This window comes from Amblyraja radiata, chromosome 1, assembly GCF_010909765.2.
Source record: "Amblyraja radiata isolate CabotCenter1 chromosome 1, sAmbRad1.1.pri, whole genome shotgun sequence".
In the NCBI taxonomy this organism is placed as follows: Eukaryota; Metazoa; Chordata; class Chondrichthyes; order Rajiformes; family Rajidae; genus Amblyraja; species Amblyraja radiata.
The window spans coordinates 18,824,845-18,838,643 of record NC_045956.1 but is presented as its reverse complement, the minus strand read 5'-3'; the positions used below and the strand labels follow the sequence as shown (position 1 = coordinate 18,838,643).

The window sequence follows — 13,799 nt, the reverse complement described above, 5'->3', positions numbered from 1 at the left end:
AATAGAATAGTTCTAAAAAAGAGGTAGATTTGCGATAAGAGACTGAAGAATAGAAAGAATATGAAGTTGGGTTGCTGTCAGATTAATCATGGTTATATTAAATAGCAGAACAGACGTGAGGTCCAACCGTGCTTTTACAGACAGTTCTCCGGTTACAGTGCGGTTACGTTTCTGAGAATTGTTTCAGAACTAAAACTGTTTGTAAGTCGGAACCAAAGAAAAGAGTGTGTGAGAGTGGATCCCAGAAACAGCTGTAACGGAAGGGAGAGCAGGTTCGGGAAGAACAGCCACCAGCCGGCATCGTGGACTCAGCAAGTGAGTTTGCACTGTGTTCCCATCTCTGCTCAGCTTAATCTAGCTCCCGATTGTTGTGGCTTGGGTGATGGGGTGGGGGCTGCTGAGGAGAGCACGTTGAAATGCCCATTCTGACCTGGCACAAGGTTCCCGTTGGCCTGCAACAGTCAGTATATCTTTCCTCCTTTATATCCGTTCCCGAAATGCTTGTTTATAAGTACCACATGTCCATAAGTCAGGCATTCAAAACCGGTGGAGACTAATTCGCATATTAACGATGGCACACATTTTAAAGTATATTTCCCCTATCCTTTTGCAATCTTGTAGCACCAATTGTATACGCTACATTACTAAAGTTAATGTAGCATAGATTCCTAGGATAACTTTCTCATTTCATGCGCAGTGATAAAACTGTTATTTTAAGAGTACAAAAAAGATTAAAAGTATTCATTCGTGCAAAGATTTGAACAAAGAGCATTGCCTAGAGTAGTTTTTTTTTGCCACTGCATATGAGCGATTTAATCATTTTGTAAATGGTTGCTAAAGCAAATTATCCAAATATAAATGTCAGCTACAAAACAAATTACTGGGCTAAAAATACTCTCAGATGGCACATGCCCATGTGAAGAACAATGTTGATTAGTGTGCCAAGAAAATTTGTATCATAAAGCAGATAGAACTTTGAAATTACAGTCATCTTATTTATGTGTAAATAGCAATTGTTTCCAATGCAATATATTAGTCAACAAAATGAGATTAGCGGATGCCTTTTTCCTTGGGAAAGTATTTCCAGTCATGGAATGCAATGATATATCGCATGGTGTCTGATGTCCCTGCACGTGGTATAACGTCACAGTGCTAAGCTATGAGTTATAAAATAACTTTTACAGATTACTTTTTCTATCCATTTACACAACATATATTTTATTTAAGTTATTAGTTTAAATAATAAATATGCATTGTCCTTTAAAACCATTATATCCATGTAACCTATCCATGTTCTCCAGAGATGCTGGCTGACCCGCTGAGTTATTCCAGCACTTTTTTTTTTGTAAACCAGCATGTACTGTGTCTGCTTGTGTCTTCAAAGTCCTTTTGCTGCCTTTGCTTTATTTTATTTTTGAATGCTGCAGTTGAATTAGATTTATCAAAGGAACATCACTTGATACTTTCCTCATGAATTTGCTTTTCTGAGATTGGAAAAATTGGTTCACAAAGACGGAACAGAGTCTGAGGGACTTGTTCTTTCACTAGACCTTTGGAAACATTTTTGCTTTGTTAATATTTAATTTATCCTAGTGATGGGATTTACAATTTGCCATCTTTTTTTCTGCTATTTACGTCAAACCTTTCTCAAATGACATAATTAGTGTGCTCGTAAATTCTAACAGTTTAAAAACACTCTTTAAATTTAAATCTTGTTATTGTCGGCAAAGTATGGTTGTTGTTCTGAACCTAATTACAGGCACTTCCCAACTTATGTGATAGGTAAGTTGAGTAAACTTGTACCTACGTAAACAATTCACAATAGATGGTCCTATTTCCTGAATGACCTGAAGGGCATTGCAACGGCAGGATCATAGATATAAAAGCATTGCCTGGGCTTGCTGCTCTTCCAGTTTTGTCCACTTGTGACACTGGAAAGGCGGTGGAGAGCGACACCCAGCAGACGTGCCAACATCTTCCACAAGGCGTACCAGCGAGACCACCTTCACTGTTCAGTTGAATGTGGCTGTTGTTGCGGCTCATGTTGTAGCCTATGGTCGACTGCACTTTCTTCAGACCGCTGCCACCAACAGGATGAACTCGGTCACCGTGGGGTCCCTCCCCTCTCACCAGCTGTTGCTTATTCCTGTCGGCTGTCGCCTGTTCTGCTTCCCCCCCCCCCACCCAACGCCTCTCCTCCCCCTACGCCCGCAATTGAGGACATCTTCCACCTTGGAATATATCGTTGACTGTGGGGGAGGAGGAGGAGGCAGCTGTGAAGCGGGGAGTAGACAAAGCGACAGGAGAAGGCGGCAGCGATGGAGGGACAGGAAGAAGCGACAGTTGGTGAGAGGGGAGGGAGCCCCATGGTGATCGAGCGCATCCTAACGGTGGCGGCAGACTGAAGAAAGCTCTGTCAGCCAGGTGCTACAATGTGAACCATGACAACATCTGCATCAACTGGATGATGTGACAGTTGGTGAAGAAAGACTCACTGGTGCACACTAGCGGCATCCGGCGCCTAGTTTTTAAAACTGAAATGCCACAAAACACTGGTGTAACTCAGCAGACTGAATCAGTCTGAAGAAGGGTCCCGACCCAAAACTTCACCTATTCATGCTCTCCAGAGATGTTGCCTGACTTGTTGAGTTACTCCAACGCTTTGTGTTGTTTTGAGTATTAACCAGCACCTGCAGTTCTTTGTGATTCCAACTTGCATAAAATATGACTCGAGGGTTTACGGAACGTAACCCTTACATAAGTGGGGGAGTGTTTTTTGTACATATTAATCATATCTTATGCTCCTGTATTCTTACACTACAGCACGTAAAGAGGGCAGATATCGAGAGCCACCGCCAACACCTCCGGGGTATGTTGGCATTCCAATTGCAGAGTTCCAAGAAGGTCATCGACATCCAGCAATGAAGCCTCCAGATTATAATGTAGCACTACAAAGATCACAATTTGTGGCAAGATCTTGTGATACCATTGGCCATTCGTCTGTGCAAAATGCAGCTTCACATATGGTCAGTCACTCACAGGTTAGGCCTCTAAGCAAGCCTCAGTGGCACAAGCCAAATGAGTCAGACCCCAGACTAGTTCATCTGCAGGCTCAAGGTTTACCATCAGAAGATGAGGATGGTAAGTAACTAATTATTATTCTGATGTATGAGTTGTATTTTTGTATAATTAAATGCTGGTGCAAGTGGCTATAATCTATAGAGTTCAGAAGAGCATGCTAAATTACAATTATAAATACAGAATAATATCTGAAGTGTTTAGTCACTTGCGACTTTATTGAAATAGTGTGGGAATGAAAAGAAAAGGTATTTCAATGGTGAATATCTATATATCGTAAAGAGCAACATGTGAGGAACTTGGATAGTTAATCCTTGAGAGTGATTTTTTTTAAATTACCCTAATGTTAGCTAAATATAAAGGTTGGGTTGACATACAGTAATTCAGGACAATACCACCTATAATATTGGGGAGGTAGCAGATATATTAAATCATCATTTGGATTTGCTATTCACAAGGAAGATAAAATGGATTGTGCCTTTTGAGAAGAAAAGGCTGAAGGATAACCAAATAGAGAATTTTAAAACTCTGAAAGGTACAGATATATAGTGTCAGCTAAGAGATGTTCCCAATGTGGAGCAGGCGAGAAGTCAGAATGTTAAGGTGGACACCTAAAAGCAGACAATCGGGAATTAAGAAGTAGATTCATTATCCAGCATTTTTTTCCATACAGCTAAAGGGATAGTGTAGTTATAATGAAACGGAAAAGCTGGACAAGCAAATGAAGCAAAATGACGACTGCATCAGTGCTACCTCCTGCACCCATGCAGATCTCACTGACTTCACGACTAATTTCCATCCTGCACACAATTTCACTCCGACATCTCCCTATCGTTTCTAGATCTCACCATCTCCCGTCACAGGGGACAGACTATTGACTGACATCTAGTACAAACCCACTGATTCCCACGGCTATCTAGACGACACTTCTTCCCACCCTGCTTCCTGTAAAGACTCTATCCCCAATTCCTCAGCCTACGCCGCATCTGCGCCCAGGATGGGGTTTTCCATCCCAGGTCATCGATGTCCTCATTCTTTAGGGAACGGGGGTTCCCCTCTTCCATTATAGATGAGGCACTCGGGTCTCCTCGATATCCTGCAGCTCCGCTCTTGCTCCCCCTCCCCCCATTCATAACAAGGACAAAGTCTCCCTTGTCCTCACCTTCCACCCCATCGGCCGTCGCATACAGCATATTATTTGTCAACATTTTCGCCACCTCCAACGGGATCCCATTACTGGCCACGTCTTCCCATCTCCACCCCTTTCTGCTTTCCGCAGAGACCGTTCCCTCCGCAACTCCCTGGTCAATTTGTCCCTTCACACCCAAACCATGCCCTCGCCAGGTGCTTTCCCCTGCAACCGCAGGAGATGCAGGGGAAAGTGACCCTTTACCTCCTCCCTTGACTCCATCCAAGGACCCCAACAGCCTTTTCAGGTGAGCAGAGGTTCACTTGCACCTCCTCCAGTCTCATCTACTGTATCTGCTGTTCCAGCTGTTAACGCATGTATATCGGCGAGACCAAGTGCAGGTTTGGCAATCGTTTCGCTGAACACCTCCGCTCAGTCTGCCTTGATCTTCCGGTTGCTCGGCACTTTAACTCCCCCTGCCATTCCCATTCTGACCTTTCTCTCCAGGTCCTCCTCCATTGTCAGAGTGAGGCCCGGCGGAATTTGGAGGATCAGCACCTCATATTTTGCTTGGCTAGCTTACACCCCAGCGGTATGAACATTGACTTCTCCAACTTTAAATAGCCCTTGCTTTCCCTCTCTCTCCATCCTCTCCCCCTCCCCATTTCTCCCACCAGTCTTAGTGTCTCCGACTACATTTTATCTCTGTCCCGCCCACTCTCCTGACATCAGTCAAAAGAAGGGTCTCGACCTGAAACATCACCCATTCCTTCTCTCCAGAGATGCTGCTTGTCCCACTGAGTTACTCCAGCATTTTGTGTCTACCATAAGCAAATGAAGATGAAAGGGAAGGCGTATTATGCTGAGAGATTTAAAATGGAGTTGAGTAGAGTGTAAATCACAGTTGCTTGGGACATGCAACGTCCTTGTTCACATGATGCTGAATTCCTTCCCTTATCTTTTTGTTCATATTTCCCATGTAACCAATGGCAACGGATAAGCAGCTGAGTAATTAGATTAGATTAATTTATTGTTTTTCACACCAGGGAGTCAATGAAATTCCTTGTTCCCATGAATCTGATAGTAATAAATATAACATTAAATGCAGAATGGTGCAAGATGGTAGTGCAAAATCTAAATAGTTCAAAACAATATTAAAGTACTAATGAAATAACCAAATGGGTAATCAAACGAATATTAAAATACAATAATGGTCTAATCAAATGAGTAATGGAATATGTGCATTTATATTAGGGAAAAGGGGAGATGCAAGTGAAGTAAATTAAACTCGAAGGAGTGAAATGAGAGCATGACCAGTGGGGTGTGGGTCTTTTGATGCTATCGTCTGCATTTTTGAGGCAGCGCATCATGTATCTGCCTTCGACAATGGAGAGGTCAGTACCTGTGATGGATCAATGTCTTCTTATTCTCTGTTGTCTCCATTGTTTCTGGGCATTCAAAGTGCTGAACCAAGCCGTGATGTAGCCAGTCAATATTCTCTCTACCATACACCTATAGAAATTTGCTTAAGTAGTTGGAGATGTACTGAATCTCCACAATCTTCAAAGGACGTGGAGATATTGATGAGCTTTCTTTGTGATTGAACAATGTGCTGGACCAAGGACAAATCTTCACCCAGGAACTTGAACCTGTTGACTCTCTCCACCGCACTCTTGTGGATGAAGACTGGTTCATGGATCCTTTCCTCAGGTTCAGATGAGTTATGTCTGATTATTTGTAAAAGAACCTGGGGAAGAGAAAGCATAGGCATCAATATACATATTTATATTTAATAAATCAGAGAGAAAGTATTGTGCCAGCGTACTGATAGATATATATATATACTGATGTATAGTTGATATAGTTAATGTTCAAGTTCAAGTGAGTTTATTGTCATGTGTCCCTGATAGGACAATGAAATTCTTGCTTTGCTTCAGCACAACAGAACATAGTAGGCATTGACTACAAAACACATGAATAAATAAACTGATATAATGCCTATGTGTCTAGAAAATCAGACCAGTAACTGAAAATCAAAAAAAACTCTGGATATTAAAAACCCAAAATAAAAATAGAAAATCCTGGGAGCAATCAGCAGGTTAGACAGCATTGGAGAATCAGTCAATATTTCAGGTTGAAGACTTCTTTAGAACTGGGAAATTGAGAAAGCGAGCTCCTTTTAATGTTGGCACTTCTGAGAGTGAGAAAGCAAACAGAAGAACATGTTAAAGGTATGAAGTGCAGAGCTATTTCTGAACCAAAACAAAAGAAAAATGCTGGGCATATCAGGCAGTGTCTGTGGAGATAGAAAATGTTAATAATTCACCAATAATTCACCAACCTTATTCACCACACTTCATGGATTCATATACATGACTGGTAAACCACATTTAATTGTTATTTAATTTTCACTTTCACTAATTCCAGTAAAATCTTTATTCTGACCTAATCAAGTATCCGTTATCTTCCTCATTTTTTTCATATTTGCCTATAATTGTATCTAATAAATTTTCTTTTTTGCCTCTACTTTCTGGTGTATACTCCTGTGTATGTACTCTGCCCCTTCCTGATGCACTCGTTAGTCATGTGTGTTGAACTGTACATTCAAAAGGATCACCAGTAGTTTAAAGATTTGTTCTTTATTTATGAGATTTATTGAGAAGCACTGTTTGCCAGATTTGGCACAGTTTCTGGTCTTTCGGGAGCAAAATGCCAGAAGTTAGAATTGTATCTTGACCTCTAAATGTTTGTAAATGCCACTATTCCCAGATGTGAGTGCTTACTTGGCCACTGTTCCCGGTTGTCAGTGTGATGTCATTAGGAAAAGAGAGCCATAGACCTAGGACAAGAGATAAATGGCCCACAAACCTTTCACTAATTCATAGTGAAAACTAATCTATAACTACAAGTGGTTTGATTTGGGCCAAAATCTATGCAAATAAATAGTCAGATGATGTGACAAGGTATTTAGCCAGCCATACATATAGCTTTGACGGTAGGCAATCTGTTGGTTGCTAAAACGCATAGGACATGTTATTAATACAGATTTTCTTGAGGATATCTAACTATGGGGAGTTAACCTGTTGGCCTGGCCAAATTGATCCTTACATTTAAAAGTTCAAAGACCAGATGACATACATTTTAACATTAAGAGTGGTAAGACCTGAAGTAGTGATAAGGTTCTAGGACGAATTATCTGGAAATACCATACAACCAAATTTTTATCAATTAATCAGGAGCACTTGTGATAAGAGATAAATGATTCAGATTCATGTAAGTGAGGTAGGAGCATTTGAAATCTTTCAAAAAAGTGCTTTATTACACAAAAAAGTATTTCTTCACACTTCTAGATTTTGTTTTATTTACCCACTGAACGTTGGAAGAAGCCAGTGCCTGCATTGAATTAATGAGATTTGATCACATAACTAAATCTTTTAAATGTATGTAGTGAAATAATTTCCAAGCTAATAAAAAACAATCAACAAAATGATGAGTTTAGAAATTTTCCCTGGGGTATCTGCCGTTGTGGAATAAGCAAGTAAAGAAGGGTCCTGACCCAAAACGTCACCTGTCCATTCCCTCCCCAGATGTGCCAAACTTGCTGAGTTCCAGTTTTGAAACTCGTGTAAGATAGGATGTATTGGTAGAGGGGAGGCCAATGGTCAAATAGAAGGGGAGTATATCAGCAGCTAAAAATGGTTGGTGGCAAGGAAATCTCAAAAGTCAGTTTGATGTGGCAGTGAGTAAGGTTCATTATCAGTTGCTGGATCACTTTCACAATCAGGTGTGGCTGTTGAGAATAAGGATGGTTGGAGTCAAACTCAGTAAGCTACAATTTGTAACCCCCAAGGGAGATTTCTACCGATGGCTATGTTTTTAACTATTTGTAACCAGTTTCCAGAACTAGACTTCATTTTATGTGGTTTCGGCCCGAAACGTTGCCTATTTCCTTTGCTCCATAGATGCTGCTGCACCCGTTGAGTTTCTCCAGCATTTTTGTGTACCTTCATTTTATGTATCTGAAGTAAGCTTCACATTTGGCTTGAGAACTGCTACTGCTTGCCATTCTTGTGTGATTTATCTTAGAAAGGAAACCCACATGTGCATTGCACCTATAACACACCTTTGCAGAGGTGGGTGCCTCTGTGCAGAGAGGACACAGAAATAATTTGATGACCGTTGCGGAAGACATGATAAATATTACAGTACATGATAGAATTTATAGGGCCACGCCATCCTTGAAAAATACATCTATGGCATGAGGCTTTTCATAGCCAGTGTTAAAGTATAATGTGGGAGATTTTTCTAGAAATATTTGTACTCCATGCAATTGCTTGAAAGATTCTATGATTTGCAGAAATGAGGGGGTGGGGGGGGGGGGGGCGGGAGTGAGTAATGTTAAGCTTTACTGGCTGCTAGCTGTCAAATATAGTGTAACAACTACTAGCAGTTCATGTTGCTTAGAATGACCACATTTGCTGGGCTTTTCCTGGACCACTAAAGCACTTTCGGCACAAATGTTTCTCTCTCAAGACTTTGAGTTATGGTACTAATTTTTTTAAGTATTGTTTATAGTGATTCTTTTTTTCACAAAAAAAAAAGACTATTGGGTATATCTCAAAGGTTTGATACGGGATATAAGATGTTCAAAGACAAAATGTAGAGCAGGACTATAAATCTCAAAACCTTTATGAGAGACACCCTTTCAACTTGTATAGTTTATGTCTTGCATGGAACATTATGCTTTGCCGAATAAATAAAATTGCCATTTTTCTATATTTTAGTGAATTAGGAACATAAATATGTTTTCAATGCTGTTTTTCAAACTGAGGAACATATTTCCACTTAGGCAGACAAATGCTTCAATTCAAAAGTAAATTAAGGGGTAATATACTTTGAGAAACATCAAAAGAGGACCAAAAAAGTTTATGCTATGATATTAGGATGCTATTGATAAACATTTGAATTTTGAGTAAACCACTCCAATTTAGCCTGCTCTGACTGCCGACCTCATTGGAATTCCAACTCCAATTGTGCATGACTATGGTCATTTTTCAACACTGCTCATCAAATGCTTATTTACTTAAAAAAATTAAAGATTCTGCTGCCACTGTCCGTCAATGAAGAGGGTTCCATAGGCTCAAAATGCTCGGAAAAAACATTTTACCTCATTGGTGTCAATGTGTTAGCCCTCACTTTTAAACAATGATCACAGAACTGTAAATACATTCTGATATCAGAGGTGATAGGTATAAAATAATGAATGCTACTTTCAGTAGATCTGTAAATATCACTCAATCTTAAACTATTTTGCAATTTGCAGCTTCTTTCTCTGAGCTGTTCAATCGAGCTTTTATGTCCTGCTATATTGCCGTTGTTCTGTTATGCTTGCATCTCTGTATTCCCTTATATATTTGTATTGTATTGTTATTATAAATATGTCTGCATTCTGACATATTCCATATTTGCATTTCCACATTTATTGCACAAAACCACATTATTCATCTTTTCCCTGGCATCGTTTCCAGTATGTTTATGTTAATACGTTATATTTGTTCTGCATTTCAACACACTCCCATTTTGGACTTACACATTTTTTCCAGTTTATTTATAATATTTAGCAATCAGTCTTCAATTTATTGTTGAAATTAGCCTCATTTATGTGGTCATATTCGCTCCTCCATCATCTCTCTCTTTATCCTTTGCTCTTTATTTTATGTGATATGTGATGTCAGGCTCGCTCTTTGTTGGTCTTAATCTCCTTGTTTGTAATGTCTTTCTCTCGCTGTTTTTTTTCTTCTGCTCACATGATACCAGGAACAGAAAACAAAAAGAGAATTGACAAATTTAAAAAAGAACATGAAGTGGAAAGCAGAAAGCAAAGAGCAAAAAGGTAAAGAGATCACTCAGGAAACAAGAAATAATTTCAGAGGGCAGAGCCAAATAATTTGGGTCATTTTTTTTTTGCACTAAATATGGTTAAAATAGACACAAAAAGCTGGAGTAACTCAGCGGGACAGGCAGCATCTCTGGAGTGAAGGAATGGGTAACATTTCGGGTCGAGACCCTTCTTCAGGCTAACCATGATCTTCAAAGTATGAATATTTTATTTAAGTCCCCCTTTTGAATTAATTTCAACCATCAATGATACTCTAAATTTGAATGACATACTCAAGGTGCAGTATTTCCTAATTTCAGTCCAAATTGGCATTTGGCAGATTTAATATGCTGAAGCACAAGTGCTGTAGTCATCCTTGTCTGACAGGCATAAATTAGGACCGAGAGTCGACCACTTGGCCCCTTGTGTCTACTCAGCTATTCAGTAAGATTATATCTAATCTGATTGTAACGTTCTGGTAACCTTTTCCTCCTATACTTATCTACCTCTGCTCTCATTGGGATGTTGCATGTATTTCCTTTAATAAAGAATGATGCAAAATACCTTTTTATTTGCTCCCACATTGTTTTCAATTATTAACTCCCCAAACATACTTTCTGTAGCAACAACACTTTATCCCAAAGATACAGGTCTTACCTATCACAGTACTGATGCCATATCCCCATGGACTAAAACAGTTTTATAACATACATCTTTGAACCATACATTATTTTTTTCTCTTGTTCATTGCCAGTTGATTTGGGTAATAGTCTGAAATGATTAAATATGAGGCTTTGCTTAATTTTGTGCTTAGTTCATGTCGATTTCTTTCTACTTTGTTCTTGTTTCTTAGTCATAGAGTGATACAGTGTGGAAACAGGGCCTTCGGCTCATCTCGCCCACACCGGCCCACAATGTCCCAGCTACACTAGTCCCACTTGCCTGCGCTTTGTCAATTTCACTCCAGTCCTATCCATGTACCTGTCTTAACTGTTTCTTAAACGATGGGATAGTCCCAGCCTCAACGACCTCCTTTGGCAGATTGTTCCATACACCCACCACCCTTTGTGTGAAACAGTTACCCCTCAGATTCCTATGAAATCTTTTGCCCTTCACCTTAAACCTATGTCCTCTGATCCTTGATTCCTCTACTCTGGGCAAAGACTCTGTGCATCTACCTGATCTATTCCTCTCATGATTTTGTATACCTCTATAAGATCTCCCCTCTTCCTCCTACACTCCATGGAATAGAGACCCAGCCTACTCAACCTCTCCCTATAGCTCAAACCCTCTAGTCCGAGCAACATCCTCGTAATTCTTTTCTGAACCCTTTCAAGCTTGACAATATCTTTCCAAAAACATGGTGCCCAGAACTGAACACAATATTCTAAATGCGGTCTCTCCAACGTCTTATACAACTGCAACATGACCTCCCAACGCCTATATTCAATACTCTGACTGATGAAGGCCAAAGTGCCAAAAGCCTTTTTACTCGACCTTCAAATGCCCCTGTACTCCTAGATCCTTCTGCTCTACAACACTATCCAGAGGCCTATCATTTACTGTGGAGGTCCTGCCCTTGTTCGACGTCCCAAAATGCAACACCTCACACTTTTCTGCCATTTCTTCAATGGGCCAAAAATCACAAATTTCGAATCAAGTGTCGCCTCCTTGCCTCAGCCTCCTCGCCAAAGACTCACACTTTACTCACAGCTCCAGGTTTCTCGACATGTCTATCTCTGAAGATCTGTCCTGGGTCCCAGCATGTTGCAATTGCAAAGAAATCTCATCAATGCCTCTACTTCTTTAGAAAATAGAGGAAATTTGGTATATGGGTGTTTCCGTAAATAAGGGTGCCAACATGTGACATGGGTGGCCAAATTTGAAAGTTATTAAATCGTAATGAAATACCACAGGATAAAAAATGGGACAATCTATGATCCTTTTGAGCTAATTTGTGATCAAAATCGACCAAAATTTGACCAAAATTTAATACTTTCAAAATTTGAATAAACAAAATGAGAATTTGTTTTTATTTATAAGACATAAGACCTATGGGACACTTACTGATTTTGAAGCTCCCTTACAAAATGTCAGCACGTAACCCACCACGAGGCTCATAGTTCATGCCAGGGTCATAATCGCGCTGCATACATTAAAAAAAAAATTGCAACGAGTGCAAATAAAAACCCGTTATAGCGCTAAAAATAGTATTCACGACATTACTCAATGTGGGGGAGGAGGGGGGGTCACACAACAGAATGAGACATCGCTAAAATAGGTGAGCATACTAGATTTTTATTTCAGGATTAAATTCTATTCATTATTAAGTATTTCAATTAATAGCTTAAACAATAAATAATTTAAATTCACACATTTAACACGTGACCAAATTGACTGCTACTCCCGTTCTGCTACAAAAACTTGGGGCATCAGAAAACCATCTTATCGGGTGATAAATGTTAAAAATTATAATATAATCAGAATTTGAGTGTATAGAGTTATTTATTTGCAAAATTAATGTAATCTTTCTGGTATAAATTAGCCTAAGGATTTGATGAAATCCTGCTTGAAAAATGTCACCAAAAAGGCAAGAGAAACAGGGACATATCTGATATTTTTCTTTGTTCCATTGCCGGAACACTCTTGAATCTTGGTTCCTGAAAACCACAATACTTAACTTCCATTTAACGGTTGTTTTTGGGGTGGGTGCAGTGCTTGAGTTCCATATCATACATGGGGAGAGAAAACAATTGCTTTTTGTACACAAAGCATTTTTGTCGTATTTCCACCTTTTGCATCAGGGTCTGCTGCACAGCGTCAGAAAATCACATGTCCACAGTGTAGTTTGATAATTGTACCGTTATTGCTCCCATTTCAGAATATCTACCAACAGCTGCTGCAATCATAAAGCACTTTAAAAGATGCAAGCACATACTTGGGAGTAGTCAACTTTTTTCTCTAAAATAATTTGATAAGTCAATTAACAGTGCAGTGAGCACAGGCTTCATGCTTCTTCTTATCGAATCCACACTCAAGATTAGAAGTTGTTCAGCCAGAGCCTAACATACTTATCGCCTTCTGCATACAATGGTGTCTGTCTTGCGCTTCTTGTGCTTCTTGTGCGAGGTGGTGGAAAAATTGGTGAAAACGGGGCCGTGACGTGAACGCTCTTTCCTTGACCCCAGGCTTCATGCTGATATAATTATAATAATCAACCAGCGTGAATTTGGAACAACAAGTATATAGAGTTGAATGGGAGTGGAATATTGTGAATGCTGATGGTAGGACAAAGGCCTGAGATGAAACGACGAAAAATGTAAAATAAGGATACAAGGATAGAATTATTTTTATGTGCACAATATATAACCAGGGCCACTCATAATTTGATATTGGTTTGTGTGGACTGAATATTTTTGTGAAAATATCCTCTCAACTGAAATTTAATCTTAGGAGAGAATGGATAGGTGACATTATGGGTCAGGACCCTTCGTCAGACCTTGTGTCAGGGTGGAGAAAGCTGGAATAGAGAGGTGTGGGTGGGACAAGGCCAGGCAGGTGATAAGTAGATACAGGTTACAGGGGTTTGACTGGCAGATGGGTAGATGCGACAATGTCTAGAGTTGAGAAGAAGTCAAAAGAATGTCAGATAAGGAGAAAAGAGGAGTGAAAGTTAAAGCCAGAGGGTAGGATATGTGGGACAGGGTTAGTGGG

At 39.8% G+C, this 13,799-nt stretch overlaps 1 protein-coding gene across 3 annotated transcripts in view; it reads left to right on the top strand.

The window, feature by feature from the left end:
• The window catches only part of rapgef2 (Rap guanine nucleotide exchange factor 2), a 96,407-nt gene that overhangs the window by 72,601 nt on the left and 10,007 nt on the right, over positions 1 to 13,799 (top strand). For 2 of the 3 annotated variants that reach the window (XM_033018290.1, XM_033018272.1), the window contains 2 exons: positions 2,824 to 3,141; positions 10,025 to 10,100. In XM_033018290.1, coding sequence (XP_032874181.1) covers positions 2,824 to 3,141; positions 10,025 to 10,100 — 394 coding nt within the window. The remainder of the gene's footprint in view (positions 1 to 2,823; positions 3,142 to 10,024; positions 10,101 to 13,799) is intronic. The other variant, XM_033018282.1, reaches the window with a different exon arrangement.